Raw genomic sequence first — 19740 nt, forward strand, 5'->3', positions numbered from 1 at the left:
TCTGCTTTGGGTCCATGTGCATTGCCAATGCGACAGTTTTTCATTACATGTGCATGAGCGTGCATTTGTGTATCTGCGTTCTGGCAGGCAGGTGCTGCGGTAGAGGAGGACGCAGCTGTCGCCAGGCCGCTTGCCTGTCTGGTCAACATCATGACAACAGCTGCTCGCTGACCCTTGCGTATGGCCGCCACTGTCATCTGCACGCTGTCACCCATCTCCAGCCAGCACGGCGCTCGGTTCGGAGCCCTTTCCAGAGCCCCACTGCTGCGAAGCTTAAACAGTGGGAATTGAGTTGTTAATATTCTAAAGTGTTCCAGCACTTGAGTGTATTTCACACCGGTAATCCGTTATTTTCAGTGCGTGTGCGGTGGCTGTTGAACAGAGGATTACTGCACCTACAGGAATTATTTCATCACCGTAAGCTGCTGTTGCTTTTGTGAAGCAGCAACTTTCCAAAGTTAAATGAAATGCGTATTGCTTTAATACATCATGATGCTTAGTGGTATTGTTATATAAATTGTCTCAAGTGAAGTGCAAAATAGGATTGAATGACAGCAGCGGCATCTATGCATGGCAGTGCAAAAAAAGCATGTTCCCTATAGAAAAGGAGGAATGATTGAAGGGCTCTTGCTTGCTACCTTGGACATTTTTATCCCCACAGTCTGACACTGGCGTCACAGGTAATCCTAGAAGACAATACAGACAAAACCAGATAATCATACGATACAGTATTATAACTTTGGTGGATGTTAGTTGGTTGAATTTCGTGTTAAGTTGCTGAGTTTCTCACCCTGTGAATCAGTGACGTCTGAGTCAGCAGCCTGAAACTTTGTCATGTGTTGGATCACAAGGTGTCACAGAGTGAGTGTGTTGACAAATGTGTCAATATAATCTGGCAACAACTTACATGACACTCGCCTCCTTTGATGTAGGACTGCTTTTATTAAAAAGGACTGTGATATTTCTCAGTTGTCGTTAAAGTAAGTTCTTTTATAAAGTTCTTTAATGAGTAAATATGATTAGTAAGCGATAGAATACATTACATCTGGTCTTATAATCATACACGCAATCTACATCAAAACCTGAGGTCTCTGTCCTCTAAAACCAACATTAATTAATTAAATGAATCTGAGCATATTGCCACTTAACTAAGTGAAACCCCTTTTAAGACATAACGGACCATAAAAGACCATCAAAACAAGCCAATGGCTGAAGCCAGATTTCGGATCACCTCATTGTGTTTGTCTGGCACCAACACCCAGACCGGCGCTCTGCTTGTAAGTCCGGGAGAAGACCTGCCGGATAAGCTGGTTCACTTTAGGTGATGTTTGACAGCAACATTGTTCGGCGCTTGGATTAGTGGGAGTTTAGGGAACCTGTGACTTAGGTCACCGTAGGGTAACCATCTGCTGAGGGAGAGCCTCCAATTCTCTGAAGGACACCTCAGCCCTAATGTGCTTGGAGACTCGTCCCTCCCCATGACAACTCCATGAGAAGCAGCCAGACGACTAATGCCGTTATTCTGGTACATGTGTGTGTGCGCTCATTAGAGCTACTCACCGTGGCCTCTGGGACGTGTCACTGTTGTAGTACGTGACAAGGGTAGATTCCTAAGCAATGCCTTGGCTGTGAGTCACAGCTGTTTGTTGACTTGCTGGTTTTTGGTTGCACCAGGAGACATTGCGAGGTGGTTAAGGCTGTCCCTTTTTTAAATAGAACGTGGAGCAAGCATTTTGTCAAATGTGACTTTAAAAAGATAAAGGTATAAGACTATTCTTCTAGATGTTAGACGTTTTTAATTACCCCTTACCTGGTTATATTATAATGCAATTCTGCAAATATCCCACATTTGAAAAAAAACGTGTCTGACATTTCGAAAAGCCTCATTATAACAAGAAAATGGCACAAGGTTAAGCGGGATTAGACAAATATTGGTGACGTAACAGAGAAAAGGTAATCTTTAAGGTTGTCATTGAACACCACATTTGTCTGAAAGATATAAACTCGTATTGAAGAACTTTAAATTACATTTCTGACACATTGAAGGTTCAAATGGACCAGAAATGTCTCCGTAATATTTATTCTGAATGTTGAAGTCATAAAATATTTGTACTATTGAGTCTGTGGAGATGTTGTTTTTTTATTGATCAAAGACTACATTTTCCTGTTATTTAAAAATAACATGGTTTGTTGTAATTGTGCACCTTTAATGATTTTGTGAAGGTCTCTATCTTTGAAAGGACATTTGTAGAGTAAGTCTGGTTGACACAAAGGCAGCAACACACAGATGACAAAACACTTTGAAACTGTTTGAAATGTAGTGCAATCATTAGTCTGTTTGGGACAACAGTGTCTACATCTCAGAATTGTACTCTTTGTCTACTCTTAACTGGCACTTTTGAACATCAATACCAAAAATGTCAGTACATTTACAAAAAAGTACTGTACTTAAATCCACTCCACTGTGATTTAGAGGGAAACATTGTTCTTTTTAGTGCGCTACATTTATTTGACAGCTGTAGTTACTAGTTACTTTACAAATCAAGGTTTTTAATGTCATAATCTTATGAAATATGATTTGCTATTGATTAAAATACCCAAGATAATTATGTTACAAGCTACAACATGAAAATGCTGCTTTCATGTCAATGCTGCACCCTCTGAACCCCAAGCAGTTCTCCTGTCCTCTCCTCAATGCACCGAGTTCAGCAGCCTGCAGTTCTGTCGAAGTTTTACGGAATTGTTGTCATGTGACTGTTGGTCTCAGCTGAGTCAATAATGGCTTCCTAGTTGTGCTGAGGAGCGCTGAATTTAATGCTCTTTACAGGATCTGTTTACTTCAAACGGGTCATTTGTGGCAAGATTTTGAATGAGACATGTAAAATAAAATGTTGATGAAAGATCCCAATTTTAAGCTTAGTTACGGTTTCTTTTTCTGAAGGAAGCGTTTTGTCGCAAGGAGTGTTCAAGGTCTGTTGGAACGTTTTTTCTTTTGGCCCCCATGGCATCACGTGACGAAGTTGTAATTCCACGGTTTCGCCACTATGTGAAATTTGCCTTCTTCCTGAGGGCTTGTTTAGGTTTAGGAGGTCTAGCAAACGTGACAGAATGGCTTGCTCCTCAATGTATATTTGTAAGACAATCTAAAATATTAAGATGGTTATCACAATATCTGCACTTGACAACTAAAGTCATTTGTAGGAGACTGAATTGTGTTGTCAATTCAATGATTTTTAGTTTTTAATATAATTAGTTGAATTCCTTTTAATCAGAGAGATGACAACTACAATTGTTCTCAATTAACAGAGGGTTTTCCATAAGAGTGCTCTGATTTAAATCAATACATTGTTCAATAGGAGCAACATTTGCTCAGGTTTGGATGCTTCAGTCAATGTTCTACTGATGACGAGATTCCCCACCAAGCTAGAACTATTGATTGTCACGTGGCTCTTCTTGAGTACCTTGATAATTGGGAAACATCAAGAAGTTCTTCATGTGCTTCACAAGGACTTTGATGCTGTTGATTGTTTGAAAGAAAAGATTGATTTTGTGCATGTTGTTTGCTTGTTACAAGCATTTCTTCAGTTTTTTTTGTGGGAATGCCGGTGCTTTTTACACAATTTAAAAACACAATTGTTTTTTGTATTTTCAAGGCTTTCCAGCATTTCACCGCTATGTATTGTCTATTAACATCAATCAACACATTGTTTTGTTTCCACAGAGCCTCCAGTGCCTATCGCACCACCCCAGCTGACTGCTGTTGGTGCCACTTACCTTTGGATTCAGCTGAACGCCAACTCCATCAATGGGGACGGCCCGATCATCGACAGGGAAGTGGAATACCGCACTGTGTCCGGCACAATGTACGACCTGCAGCCTGTAGACAAGACCACACACAAGATCGGCCACCTGGATCCAGACACAGAGTACGAGATCAGCGTTCTGCTGACCAGACCTCTGGAGGGAGGCACCGGAGCCCCCGGACCCCCACTGAGGGCCAGAACCAGATGTGCAGGTGAGGCCAAACATACCATTACTTACAGAGCACCACTGGGATTTTAGCGAAATATATACATTATGTTGTATCACAATGTCACAAAAGGCTTAAAGTACAGTTGTGCCCAATGCCCAACGCAGACGTGCCATTTATAACGTAGCATCGTCCGGCTCTGACCAGGGTCCGACAACTATCCGTTTCTGCTCCATTGACTCTCATGCAATCGTTTCAAATTTCCTTCATTTTCGGGCTGGTTTTGTGGATCTGGAGCTAGTCACCTTTAAATGTTGTGTAATAGTGATACTTGTTACCCGGAGAGATTGGAAGGAGATATATGTTTCTATGTAAAAACCTGTGGAGCTAACATTAGCAGAATACGTTAGCACATCGTTAACTTGCATTAGCACGTCTCTGCTGCTCCATGGTAGCTCTGACAGCTTGACGGAGTAGCAGAGGGGGGCAGGGCTTAGCAAAGGGTCAATTCATACATCATGTTGTCGATGGAGATGTGTATGTTGTGTAACATAAATACAGTACAGTTTCTAAATCATCTTAAGTATCAAACAGACAAATTTTCCTTTAGCTTTTAAAGTGAGCTAGAACTAGATAGAAAATACGTAATTCATCCATTTATTTTCAAATGAGAAATGTGCTGCAAGGGACATTTGTGTCTTTTTAAGTTGAACCTACAATTCTTGACTTATTGAAGTTCCAAGGTTTAGTCTGGCTTTATTTATTCTGTAACAGAGGTACATGCATGGATTGTAGAGAGAGTTTTTATTAGAAACAAATTAAATGAAGGACACCTCAACAATTCAAAGGTTTCAAGGTAAAGCCATGTGGCTAAGGTTGCTATGTCAACATGTGCTGTACCATGGCAGACAGCGTTGGAGGTAATATTCCCCTTCACATGCAGCCGTGCATACTCTGATTAATGTCAAACAACCAGTGAGCAAAAACCTGTTGATATCAAGTCTTTAATAATGTTTAAAAGTAGATGCCTTTCTTCTAAAGACCAGAGATGTGGGCTTTTGTTTTTTATGCATGCAAATCTACCCCAGTTTTACAAACTGTTGGGTTGTGTATTAGACAATCCAGTCAGATTACTCCTGTAGCAGACCTCGCAACAAAACACGGGGCTTGTAGCCCTCTCTCAGCTCTAGCTTGAACATGAATGACTCGTTAATTACACATCAAATCTGATGCCCAGGGAAGAGCAGTATTTGTACTTTTGATATCTATAACAAAATGATTTGTGAAACGGAACAACACAAGGTTCACTGTCACTGTCGGCTCTATGCACAGTGCCACACAAAGACTCTCTGTGACACAACAGAAAACAAAAGGTGAACACAATAGAGAGACACTGGGATTTGTAACAATTCTGCGAAAAAGAGTGGTCGAAGCAGTTCATTCATCCTGCAGTTTTTAATTAATAATTTATTGTTATTGCCTTAGGTTTGTTGTATTTGATTTTGAACCATCTCCAATTTACTTTTACAGACAAAACATTTAAAAAAGATTACAATTTTTACAAATCACCCCCAGCATACGATAAATAATCATCATGGCTCCATTGTTGGTAAAGCTCCATTGTGTTTCCTCTAAAGCCTCACTGCATTTGAAGCAAATAACTGCAGCTCACAATTGCCCAACATATATCATTGCCATTTTACTTTGTTAATTATTTTTCTATAGTAGACAAGGCCCTCTTTGGTTTCAGTTTCCACCTATAGATCTTCATTAAGATCTTTAGCATATGGACAAAAATTGCTCCTGGAACAATTATAAGTGTGCACACTTTTTAAGCATTACATGCAACAGAAATACTGATAACGCCAATGAACCAGTAAATAATAACAAGTTTAGATAAACTCTTTTAACTTCCCTTGCTATTGTGAACAGCTGTGTGTCACAATAAATGACATGATTTATGGCTGGCTCCAGACATAGAGCTGAAAACTGCCCTGCCACATGGTTAACTTCATAACTGCTTGTTTATTCAGTGTGATTCTCACTCTGAAGTCCTTGCACGCTTCTTAATCTATCAGCAACACAGATTGATATCGTGTGTGAGGTAGAGTGGCACCAGAAATTTGGGTCATTATGTTGCTGTTACACTGTGGGCATTCAAACTCAAACATGTACATAAAGGCTTTGGGAAAGCCTGATGATATTGTGCAAATTGCCCTTCTCACAACATTAACCAGCTAAATTCCCATGCTGTACTAGGATGCCAACTCAGGGTAACAAAACCAACCTAGCCTCAGCATTTTCTCTGGCTAATGCTGTTTGGTGTCCAGAGAAATGCTGATGAAAATGAGATTTTTCTCCCCTCCCTGCCCAGGGTGTAACCCCCTCTCCCCGCTGTGAAGGTCACGGGCTTATTCATTTTTAGTCTGCCTGATTGGGATGAATGGCCCTACCTGTGCAGCCTTCTGAGCCAGGCCCGGCTTCTGCAGGGGGTCCTGCCCCCTTGGCCACCCTGCCGGTCACAGTCGGGGAGATTGATGGCCCCGCTTCCTGAAGTGCGTTTGAGGAAGCAGCTCTTGATCTTGTCCGGCACTCTGCTGGTCTTTCCCACTGACAGGCCGGGCCTCAGTAGAGCTCCTAATTGAACGGTTAAGACTCACAGGGCTGTGTGATACATCACTGTTGATACAGGCGGGCCTAGAGACTTGCTCCCCTCTCCCTGCACTGCTGTCTGGAGGCGCTAATGAAAATCTGCGGCCACTTTAGAGCACCCGCCCTCACATAATTATTCATAGCCATGCCTTGGTCACTTCGCAAACTGAGCAATGTTTCTGATGACAAAGGATGTTTTAATTCAATCTTCTGTACAATAGAGAATGTATAATGCATGACGCCACCATTTCGATTCAGAAGCAGGAGGAAGAAAGGGGCTGCTTTGAAAGGTTTTCTTTCCGATGAAGCACTTCCATTGCTTTCCTAGTGAACATCAAAAGAATGTCCTATCCAAGGCTCTGCGATTGCTCGAGGGGGTTATTTGTGGTTTTGCGGAGTGAGTCAAACAACATTTTGCTTTTGCTTATCCTTACGCCTTTCGTCCGTTGATGTCGAATTTCACAGCTTGTTAACATTTGTTATTTGCCTCATTCCTGAGCAGCCAATATGACTCTGCACACATTTTTTTAAAGCTAAAAGAGAAAAGCATTCAGTAACTGCGCTCCTCCATGTGAAATGTGTACCTGTGTGAAGTTGTTTACCACTTCAGAGGTCTCCATGCTTGGTAAGTGCTACTTGAAGGAAGACACAGTTTTATCAGGTGGTGCCCTAGGATCACAGCAGGGTGCCCTCCATTTCAGCAACGCTATTGAGAAACCATCTCACACTGAGAAACCATTTCCAGGCCTCACTAGGAAGGCAGATAAGCAAGCCTTAAACAACTACTCCTCTGCAGTCTGAGTTGTTCTTCTGGATCTGTGTGGAAAAGTGTCCCTAACACGTTTTGAACGTGGATTCACGCCACTTTTGGAAGCTCACATTTGGGACATTTTCTTTCTCCAAATGTGTGTGTTCAACCCACATATGCAGAAGACAGTTACTTTTGCTGCTTTTGACGATGTCTAAATAAATCAACTCAATTATTTGCGGCCATTTGAAGTCGATTGAGCCGGAGTATCTTTCTAATGCAGCGAAGATAATTTCATACCATTTTCCATGGAAGGAGAACAGTCTGTCCTATGTGACTCATCTCCACCCTCTGGCCTTTGCTGTCCCCCTGGCTCTCGTGCTTTAAAAAAATGGCAGTACATGATGTCCATGCTGGATCCAAACACCTGCTCAGACTCCAGCCTCTGCCAAGTCCACATCTCCGTCTATAAGTTCTCTCCATCTGCGCTCCGGTACCACGTGGGAGTAGTCTCATCTGTTTGTTTTTACTTTGCCATTCTGTTGCACTGAGGGCTATTAAACACAGGGGGATGAGCGTTAATCAGGGATCAGCTCTTGCTTTAACACTCGTTTATAACAATGGAGAGTAGGGAGGAGCTGCGCAATTATGTTCACCCACACCAAGGTTGGTTATTTGCATTTGGCCTCCTGGTTAATTTGTGAAAGACCGGGTCTGCTGTGATGCGAATAAGAATGACATGAAAATGGTTGTAGTAGTAGCATCACTTTATTTGCCAAGTACAATAATTTGTCTCGGTGACATTGGTGCCGGGACAAACTTAACGGACAACTGCGAATGTTATGTAGATTTTCCAGCATGCTCTTTCCCATTATGAAAAATCCTGCAAATATTTACATGTATTCACCATTAATATAGAATTTTAGACTGTAATCTAAGTCTATTGAGGTTTTCCAAGATGATGTGTGTCTTTACAAAGTTTTGTTTGGCTTTACCAAGCAAAGCAATTATTAAACTTCATGAAAGGTCATTTTCAGTCAAGAATATCTCGTTAAATACACCTGTGCATTCAGAAAGCTCTCATTGCATTATGCAGTAAGAGTTGATTTCATGTGGATAAAAGGAGCTGTATGTTTGTATGTGTATTAGAGGCTTTATTAAAAATGTTCAAGCAGAGAGCTTCCAGTTGAAGTTGAAAAAGTTCTCTCCAACGCTAACATGACTAGCTCTCCAAGAACTCTCCATAGTCTTTGCTTGCACGCCACCTGACACCATTTTTACCATCCTACTTGGTTAAATTGTGTCCTGTATTAAGGTTTCCTGAGAAAGAGCATTTGCTTACTAATCATAACTAGTTTTTATGGAATTAATTCAATGTTTTATACACAGGACTTAGAGCATTAATATCGCAACAAACAACTATTTGCAAAGTAAATATATAGATTAGTAGTGGCTACCTGGCACTATTTTAGTGCATGTGAGTCTCTCTCTGGCTAGCTATTGGCCACTGCTCTGCACTGCGCTCATACAGCGGTTACAGCTGATAACGCGATCCCGACCCTTCGCCTCCTTCCGGAAGTATAGCGGCCCCCTCCGGTTCCCCCTCAGGTAGGACGTGTCCGTTTTGAAAGCCATGTGGAGGCACTAGATATGCTCTGAAATCCGTATATAGCACCTGTAAAATTAGGTACTTGATAAGGAAATGATGTTCTTCATGTAGACATACAAACCAGATCGATCAACTGTTGGCAGTTTTATTATGTAGGCAAATGTTAGAGAGAATAGCTTTGGAAGTGTAATATTCACCATAGCTAGAATGATCCTTTGAACCATTTTTTCTGAACATTGTGTCACTTAGTGTAACGCATTGGTTCAACTAGATAAGGTGTGAGCGGTACAATCTTGGTGCAGTGTACCGTGGGGAAGTTATTCTACATAGAATGAAATACATTACCGAAATTATGAAAGCGGCCCTGTGCCGACCGACCGGTATTAGAAATAGAAATCCTGTCTGAAGAATACCATCAATGTAGAAGAGTTTGTGAATCACACACTCTGTTGTATAAGCATGGTGGGCATGATAGAATCATTTAAGCTGTACAGTTAACACTGTTGATGCCATTTACCGAAAAAATCTACCATTTCTTCCCCCATCTTCTCTTTTAAACCTTTCAAAGTAATGAATAATGGTAGGTTAAAGTCATTCCTTTTGTTCAGCCATTGTTGTCAAAAAGGTCCTTGAACAGTCCAATCTACAGAATAAAAGGCTTTTTACGTATTTTTAAGTTGTCAAGAAACCAAGCTCTAATGGGCTCTGGCAAATTCACTGGTCACATTTCACCTGTATTGAACCGGACAATGTGAAAGCAAGGGTGTGACAGACCCTTCCTTCAGAAAGAATTGATTGTTCTTATCGTTGTGTGTGTGTGTGTGTGTGTGTGTGTGTGTATATATCCTGAAACTGCAAGAATAATGGAAGCAGAGGAAAGGATGCATAGCTGTCACTATAAGTCCAAGGACAAAGATGTGAGTTGACAATATGTAGTGTTTGCAAGAAAGCTGTGTCGCTTTCAAGCTGTGGGAGTCTATTGTTAGCCTGCTAACCAGATTAGCTCCATCAGCTGACATTATTTCCAATTTCAGTATATTTTGCCTCCCGTTTTCTCTAACCAAAGCCTATCATTTGATCAACAAAGGTCGAATGATCTGCCACCTATTTCTTCCCCTCTATAGCACTGTGCATTTCTACAGAACAATTGGCCTCAGTGAGGTCTAACCCTTTATGATGGTTCCTTTTTTTTTTTTTTTACGGCTGAGATTGAGCACATCTGTCTTTGCGGGTCTAAAAGGAAAATGTTTGCTGGGTTTGATGGGTCTAATTAACACCGTTCTTGCCTTCAGGCATGAATAGAAAGCCACTTCACCGACCCATCTCAGATAACATTGGTCTGGTTTGTCACCCACAATAGCTGGCTGTCATGTGACCTATAGGGTTTATATATTGTCGCAAGGCGAATGAAAAGCCTTGGTTTGAGGCCCATTGAATGTGTGTTCTTTTGTCAGTCGGAGAAAAACAGGGTAGATTGAGCTTTTGATGTGGAGGAAGGTTATGAGAGGGCCTAGGAGGGTCTTTTTTATCACAGGCAGTCGGAAGTAGAATGACAAATTGTGTTCTATGATATTGGCTCTGCAAAAGGCAAATTGTATTCTTCTCAAGGACAAGTCTTCAAACAACTGCTGCTGGAAAGGAGGGAGACAGAGAGCGAGAGAGACTCTCAGTTTATAGCCGTTTCATTATTATCATTTCCCTCATCTCCGTCTATCTATTCCCCAAACACGAAAAGAACTGAGACCCTTGATAACAGATGTGCACAAACAATACTCTGGTGACATCCACGTAAGCGTAGTCTCTTCTTGCTCCGGAGCTGCCTCTTCAGCTCCTCACAAACAATTATCATTGAGGTTGTTTGTAACCTCAACTCTTAAGCCTCAAGAGAACGATAAATAGCTGAAGTTTAGTCGGGCTTGGCAAGATCCTTTTTTTCCGCTGTTTTTAAATTTGAACTGAAACGCCTCTCAAGGTCTTTAAATGTTTCTATTCCTCGTGTTTAATTATTCATGGCCTATCTGCTGTAATTTTTGTCACAGATTTTCTCCATCCTTTTGCTGAATTATAGATGTCCCATTCCCTTTGCTAGGCATCCATGAAGCACTCATTCAGTCTGGTTGTATAACTCTAACTCAAGAACATTTGTGTGTCTCCTCCTCAACTAAAGGACAGGAATGTCAGGGAGGCTGCGATTTATATCCTGTATTCCCCCATCTAGATAGCTAGATCTTAGATCCCATATATCTCCTAAGTAGGTGGCTCAGAAAACGCAGCGAGCATTTCACAAAGTCAAGCGCTTCACTTTGATTTACACTCCGTGTAACACCCTGAGTTGAGTGCGACACATGCAGGTTTTTTGGCGACAAATGACAATGCCACACGGGCCATCTTGGGAGTGTTGAAGTTGAAGAATCACCTTAGTAACCTCCCACTGCTCCCGTAGAGATAGCATGCCCGTCTGTAAATGAGGGCTTGTGTTCTTCCTGTGCGTAAGCTCTAACCACAGGCGTTTTCCCCAGGAAACCTGAACACAAAAGACAAAGCCTGGTCTGACGGTAGAGATGAGTGTGTGGGCATGTGTGTGTGTGTGTGTGTGTGTGTGTGTTAAGACAGATGGGGGAAGAGGGGGGGTCATTCCTGCCTGTCACTCTGACCCCAATCACCGCACAGCATATTGGCGGAAACGAAATAAAAGATTGATTTAACCAGTTCCACCTTCGCTGCCTCTGCTCTTCCCCATCAACTGGCTGTCCATTTGTTTTCATCCGGTCGGTGGACTCACCTTTGGCCCCCCGAGCCAGGACTCGGTCGCTTTGTTCTTTTAATCCTTCTAAATGGTCAGTGATAGAAAAGACTTCCCACTGACAACTTATATCCTGTTACTTATTGAGTTATATATTCCATTTCAGTTTTTTTTTGTTTTTTTGTTGTTTAATCAAATGTTTTGATACTGCAATCGGTAAGTGTAACTTTATTATGACTTGGTATTTGAAGCAAACCAGAATTAGTTGTTTTGCTTCTTGTAGAAAGGTCTTTACCAATGGCAAGTGCTTCACTGTTGTACTCTGCAGCTCAGTACTTACTTCATCTCCACCCCACTAAATGCTGCCGTCATGATGAATTAACTGTAGAACCCCGTTTAGCTTTAGTGGGCTTTAAACTACTGCACTTTGCCAGTGTGATGCAAAACATAATGGGAGTAAGTAGCCATTATTAATTCATGAAATTACCGATTCCTTGCAAATATACAGTGTATATATGGATCATCAGTGGAAACAATAGTGGTGTGAGTGGCAGTATCTACTGTTTTTTTCATGGGTTTTTAAATCATTAGCACCAGATTGGTGTATTCTGCATAAATAAATGCATCTTTGTTCCTGTGTCATTAATCCGGAACAGAAACACAAGCATTGTACATATACTACTCTTTCAAGTAACAAACATTTCTCCGATGTCCAGTGAGGATAAACATACAGGTACCCGTTTAGAGATCAAGCAAGAAAGGCACTCGTCTCCCAATCATCCAATCAAAACATTTTCTCCGGTATCAAACATAATGTAGTGATTGTATATCGGAGGCTAATGTGCATAAAGAAACTGGTCGTAGCTAATGTAACACAACTTTTCTTAGCGCAGATTTGACAAAAAAAATATTTGTTGCAGTGTAAAAAAAAACAGGCTATAAGGAAGGAAGGGAGGGAAGCAAAAATGACCTATTGGTTGTTACACAGTTGAGCTTGATGGCTTTTTTTAGTGCAGCAAACAGAAAGATCGATCATGAACAAAGACGAGCATCGACTTGGTGTGACTGGACAGTCTTGGGGTCTTGTCATGCATCATCCTCCTGTGCTGGTAAGGTCTATCTTACTTTCCCCTCTCATGTTTTTTATCGCTCTCTTCCTATTCAGTGCTGTGAGAAGGAAAGCGTTCACCCATTCATCTCCACCCCTACAGCTTCAGGGGGTTCATCAGACAAGGTGGCAGCAGAGCCCCGGCCCAGCGCCGGGGCTCATTCTGTGGTTTCAATTCGATCCAGCACCTCGTTGGCCCTTCCGCCCCTCATCCTCACCCGTCATGGCAGTCCCATTTATCATGAGGCCTATAAAGAAGGACTTGATAGAGTGAGGAGCGACCACCACCATTCAATAAATCCTTGTGATTATCCACGCCTCCAAGGTGTATGGGCAGAATGCGTGTGTGTGTGTGTGTGTCCTGAGCATGTGGACATTTGTCTGTGACTTTGTAATGGGCGTAGAGGGTGACATTAGAACACAAGAGGTCCATGTACAGTGCCTTTAAAGTGCTATCAATTATAACATGTGTACACGCGTCAAACCCCAAGGCCTGGCTTGACTTGTTGCATTTGATGAACAAAAACCTTGGCATTTCAACCCTTCCCTCCGCCTCCTCTGTCTTAGCGTTCTTTCTCCAATCCCCCCCCCCCCACACATTGACTCCCTCCGTCTCTCCCTCTTAACCCCCTCCCTCCTCCCTTTCTCTTCCTCCAGAGGATTGCATGGAGCAGCACTCTAGGAGGGTGATGGAGCTTTGATTGTCGGTTATCAAAAGCTATCATTACGGCTCGCTTCTGCGGGATATGAAAATGATTTCCTAAGTGTAAAACCCATGTCATTACCTCAATGGCCTCAGTGCTATCACTGAGATGTAATAGAAAGAGGCAAACAAATGTGCTCGCCTCCCAGCTCAAACAGAACAGGGTGAATAACACACGGCAATGGAGAGATAAGTGACGGCAATACCAGGCCTCGCTGCCTAGAATGGAACACTTCACATGAAAACAGCCCTCCGACGAGAATTTAATCTTCGCCGTTGTCATGTTGTTTTGGTACTGTCTACAACGAAGGCACCTGCGTGTGACGAGCCCCGGCAGCCGTTCTCCGGCAAGGAATCCGACAGTCTACATGCCATCCTGTGAGAGTCGACGCATTTCTCTTCTTCCATCTCCAAACAGCAAAGCTCCCTCCTCCTCCTCCTCCTCCTCCTCCTCCTCCTCCTCCTCCTCCTCCTCCTCCTCCTCAACCTGAGCACCGTTTCATCCTGATGAGATAGCGCCCCGGCTCAGGAACCGCATTGACTTGACGGTGGTTTCTAATCATTGGAGAAGTAGTCTTTTCTTCCCCCATCCCAGTTGTGTTTGCTGAGCAGGGAGATGGAAGTTTATGCCAGCACCAGGCTTTTCTGCTCTTAATCGATGTGGATCTGATAAAGATCCGGGCTCTCTGAATGACTCGTGCGCCGCAAAGCCTGAGGAAGATCTGATAAGTAAATCGTTCTTCTGTACATTTTAGCCAGTAAGATGCTGAGGAACCAGATCTGCGCGTTCGTGCACGCGTATGGACACTCACTTTAATCACATAAGACCGTTAACACGCTAGAAAACACACATTGTCCTCACACACACACACACACACACACACACACACACACACTTGTCTCGCAGTAAAGTGGCTGTGCTCCGGACATGCCCAATTTGTTTCCTTTCATCCAGGACTAATGTCCCGCTCTACCCAGGGGCTAAGTGCACCATTTGAGGCCCCCTCTAGGACAGACGGCTGCAACATGCGGTTATTTGTTGTTTTTGCTTCACGTTTTTTGGAAATCATGTTATCACTGCGGCTGTGGCAACGCGTGTGCGGGGCCCATTCGAATTAACAAGAGGCAATAACGGGCTGATAATTTCCAAAAACATTATTTAAATGTCACGCTGTAATGACATCACTAATAGTTCTATGTAAATGTCAAATTCAAATTATTCAATTATATCGGCGAGTGTGGGGCAGGTGATAATTTGTCCACTGCTTGGAATACCAATCTGGCTCTCACTGGAACTCATTGTGTGCCCTGGCATAAGATAGACCTCTGTAATTTCCTGCTCCGAGGGATGCTTTCATAGCCATTATTATAACTCTATTCCACTAGAAATATATGCCATACTGGAAAGATATTAGAGTCATATTTTTTGGTACTTTCACCCCAATGTTGCCCTCAGTGATAGTTTGTGAGAATTGTAAAAAAAAAAAGACTATGGATTTGAAGAGATAGCCTTGTTATTCCTTGTTGTGATTTATGCTTGTGCCTTTGATACTGAGCCTCTTACTGCTCGGTCAATAAAACGAAACTAGCAGTCACAGTAGACTGGGGTAATAAGCTCATCTCGTCAGCTGTCATTCATGTTCCTATGGGCCTATTTCAAAATGGCTGCAGACCCTCCCATCTATGCACGGAAGGGTTTATAAAGGCTATCAGCTATTCATTGGACCCGTTCATTTGAGATTAAGCGGGGGAGGAGGATACAGGATGTTTTTCTTTTTCCCCTTTCCTCTGTCTTCAAAGTCAACCATGACCAGGCTCTGAAATAGACGAGGCACCTTGTTGTTCATGAAAACAGATGATGTCATTTTGAGTCACGGGGAACAAGTTGTGATTCGGCGTCCGCCACAGTTCCTCGCATTTGACTGCCACCCTCAGACAGCTGGCATTTGCACCACAGGGAGCCGAAGGGGTAACAAACAATTAGCCTTTTCTCAACAAAACTCCAGGGAGAGGCTATAGAATAGCCATAAGAGCTGATTACTAAATGGCCAATATTCCTTTATGTACCTTCAGTATTACTGTTGGCGCACTAGCAAATATATCTGTCCACCACTAGTGCCAAAAAGACGAATTTAAATGTATATATGAACAAATATCGACTTTTTCTCTCCACAATCATATTTTTCACAAATTATTCCCATTCATGTTGGCATCTCTCCACTGGCCAGAATTAGGGAGTAGTGTGTCCATATCCATGATGTTCCACAAAGATGGAAGTGTGACATTCTCCTTGAACGCTTCTGAAATGAGACTTCCTCCTAGCCGCTCGTGCACGTCTGTGAGATTCACACTTTGGTGCATTTGTCACTTTGAGAGCGTCTGGTTTAATTTGATTTCTGTGCCTGGCCACCCTGCAATTCTCTGTGCTTTTAGTGTAACCGTTGCCTACTGAGTGCGGCCAACAGATAGTTCCACAAATAAAGAGGTTTAAACCTCTATTTTTGGGATGGCTTTCCCGACATTGCAACCTATTTGAAGAGGCCTGTTTTCCATCTCCAATTCTTGCCAGTGCTGTGTCAGATCAATTTTTTTGTTTGTGTGTTTGATCACATTAGTTTAAAATGGCAGATCTCTTTGTGAATTATTACATTCATCCGTCTACTGTAGTTTGCTACAAGAGTCTGGCTCACTTATTGTCTGTTTTCACTTGTGCTGAATAGCTGCTGATCACGTTGAAGGTAGATGTATATACCAGTCTTTACCAAAGATTAACATGTCTTTAAAATGTTAACAACCGGTGGAGGTCGGTACGACTAGAAGATCCTTTATCGAAGATGACACATATTCAAAGGAATACTCCTACACAGCATTGCAGAAAGCTTTTTCAAAGAATATTAAGCACTTATATTTAAGCTATAATGCACTCTCTGCCAGTAAAATAGGTCGTTTCTTTCAGCTATTGTTTTGTTCAGCTAATTTTGTAAAAAGCTAATAAAAGATTTTAGTGGTTTGTTTCACTCTGTGTAGATAAATAGTGATCCATCTTTCTTAAAGTGAAGCTCACTACCATTCTTTTTTCCTTTTTGAAAGATATATATATATTTTCCCATTTTCCTGACATATTACACACTTATCATGTGTTGCCCTTGGTTTATGCTTGATGTGCTGTTTGCTGCACATTTATGTCCCTTTCCCCATCTATCTTCAACAATCCTCCCTCAGCCTCCTTCTAGCCCTTCTGATGCTATTTCATCTACGCTATGAAAGCAGAGGAGAGATCACATCCGTTTGTTAGTCCTTGTGAACATCTCAAAGTGTTGCATTCTTCATTCAACAAGCAGGCGCCTTCATTTTCTCTCACTGCTTTTCTTCTTGCATTATCCTTCCTCACTCGTATATAATTATTTCATGTCACAGGTTATGACCTATGTTCTTGGAAAAAAAAAAAGTCTTTTCTGTAGCGCTACACAGAACCTATTCTCAGTGTTCTCTCAAATGTTGTGCATTTTTCCTCAATAGAACCAGTCGCACAAAACCAGACATTATCTTTCTATAGGCCGTCTCATAAATTGAAGTGGGCATCACATACAAAGGATGCCAGCTGTTTTGTCCATACAGATTCTTGCTTGTTTGTCATGTCCTTTATACAACCTGTAGAAATGAACAGCATGTTGGAGCTCCAGTCCAGTCCCCCCCCCCCCCCCCCCCCCCCTCCTGCACCTCCAGAATGTTAAACATGGCTGCTGTGGCTGCCTCTGAATTGCTGGACTGTGTCTCCTGGGGAACGGGGAAATTGAGCCCTGGCTCTTCCTAATAGGTGGTAAAGTGTTAAGTTCCAGAGAAATGGACTGCGAATTTAACCTGGAATGGAAATTGATCCCATTACCTTGTGCTTGGGCTGCTTTCCTCCCATAGGTAGGAGATTGAGAGAGAGAGAGAGAGAGAGAGCGAGAGAGAGGGAGAGAGAGAGGGAGGGAAAATAGACGGGGAAAGCAGAGAGAAGAGATGAGGAGAAAGAGAGAGCGGGAAATAGAAATGTGGGAGCCACAGAAAAAGAGAGGAAATACTAAAGGGAATGGAGAGAAAAGAGGTGCAGGGAGACGGAAGGACGGAAAGAGAGGGGAGAAAATGGAGAAAGTAGAAGAGAAAAGGCAAAGGAGAAACAGCGTCTATGTGATTAGAGGTGATAGGATGGTAGTGGGGGTTGTGTCCTGCCTGGATTGGCAGGCTGGCTGACTCTGTATCAGTATGGCGTTAATAGCTGACCGCCACCGGGCGAGATGGAAAAGAGAGAGGGGAAAGGCAGAGGAAAGGTAGACGAAGCAGGGGAACGGCACGCTCTGAAGGGATGATACACCGCCTGCTGAGGGTTTCCACCAACAGACCTGTGGTGTCTTGGTGTGTGTGCAGCTGCAGTGAGACCGAGTTAGCAACGGTGCTGGGATGTGGCAACGCTCAGTATCAGGCTGTGGCTTTGAAAATGTAAAATATTTTCTGGAAATATGAACTCCAAACAGAGGAAATGGTATTTCAATATTTAAAAAAAAGTATTGACCGGGTCTCAAGTGTTATGAAAAATGTAGTTGTAGTTTTTCTTTGACTCAAAGGAGCAATTCTGTGCCCCGGCATATACCTCCTGTAATTTCCTTGATTTTATTGAAACTATCTTGCACTACCTGCCATTTCATATAGCCTAATTGATTACCTTGATGTATGCTCACACTCCTCTCTCTCTCTTCACCCTGCCAGAGCCAATGCACGGCCCACAAAGGCTAGAAGTGGTGGACATCCAGTCCAAACAGGTGACAGTGCGCTGGATGCCTCTGGGCTACAATGTGACCCGCTGCTACAGCTACAACTTGACCGTCCAGTACCGGTCAAGGGTGGCTGGCAAGGAGGAGACCCGCGAGGAGGTGTGCTATGACACTCAGAGCCGTGACCCTCAGCACACCATCCACAACTTGACGCCCTTCACCAACCTCAGTGTCAAGCTGGTGCTACGCAACCCGGAGGGGGTCAAGGAGAGCACGGAGCTGGAGGTTCAGACTGATGAGGATGGTAGGTGTTATTCAAGGTTACTTCCTGTCCATGTCTGACACATGATTTTAGTAAACTGATCCCGGGTTGGATGTCTTTTAAATTATGGAGAGCAAAATGCAGTGAAACACAACTGAATTAAAACTTTTTTATAACATTTTGGAAATGTAATATATTATTTATTTTTACCTTATCTTGCCAGGTAGTTTATGTAGAGGATAACCTGCTAATGTTTTATTATTAAAGTTGGCAATCTTCAGGATGGGTGGATAATTCTCACCTGGTCATAAATAGCTTGCATTAAGGAAAACTTTGGGATTCTCCAACTATTATTTTTCAAGAGAGCTCATACGGTTGTTTCACCTCCTTCGAAGATGAAAGATCTTCCGCGTTGCCTCAGCAGACACAGGAAAAGAACTCTATAGAAGTCTCAAGGAACCCCGGCCGCCAGATAATAAACAGGCTCAGCTGACGAAAAGAGAGTCTTGTCATGTCTGGCTCAGATATCTGTGGTTGGAAACTTGAAAGTGGCAACTGTTTCTCACTCTCTGACTTCTGTGTGTCTGTGGATCTGTGTGTTTTTAGAGTCCCATGGGAACAAGTTTACAGACGGAGTGTAGCTGTAGTTGCGTCGTTGAAGATAAATCTTGGAGAAAATAAAAAAAAGTCATCTCCACATCACATCATTCTGTTTTGCTTACAGAATGAAAGCTGTTCACATGAAAGGGTTAAAGGACCAGATCTCTTTGGCAGTATTTGAGTACACGTAAACATTGTGGAAAGATTAAGATTCCCATTATTCCCTTGGGGTTACTAGTTCATCTTTGTTTGCAGCACATTTTTATCATAAGTGAAAAGTGTTCAGGTTTGCTGTAAAAGGAGTCGGGGAGTGTGTTGTTAGTGACGATGACTTCAAATAATCTCACAAATGACTATTAATGTGTTTGCCTTTAGCTCATGGCCATTTGTGTACTGTAGGTGCTTGAAGAGCTCTTTTATTGATTGTTTTATGCACATCAGCACGAGGTGCTCGGTAAATCACGATAGAAACGACTAAAGCCGCAAAGTAGGAACTGCTTTCATCCAACTCTTATTGACAACATTTTAATCTTGATTCTCAATAAGAAATTCTACTGTGTATGCTTTTCATACTTATTTCTAGCGGGAAAG

The 19740-nt window shown here is 42.5% G+C and overlaps 1 protein-coding gene across 1 annotated transcript in view; it reads left to right on the forward strand.

Moving 5' to 3' along the window:
* The window catches only part of LOC306706668 (receptor-type tyrosine-protein phosphatase mu), a gene marked incomplete at both ends in the record, with an annotated part of 143969 nt that overhangs the window by 56707 nt on the left and 67522 nt on the right, over positions 1-19740 (forward strand). Inside the window, 2 exons of the mRNA XM_079173821.1 lie at positions 3722-4015; positions 18283-18591. Coding sequence (XP_079029947.1) covers positions 3722-4015; positions 18283-18591 — 603 coding nt within the window. The remainder of the gene's footprint in view (positions 1-3721; positions 4016-18282; positions 18592-19740) is intronic.

This window comes from Pholis gunnellus, assembly GCF_910591455.1.
Source record: "Pholis gunnellus genome assembly, chromosome: 14".
Taxonomy (NCBI): Eukaryota; Metazoa; Chordata; class Actinopteri; order Perciformes; family Pholidae; genus Pholis; species Pholis gunnellus.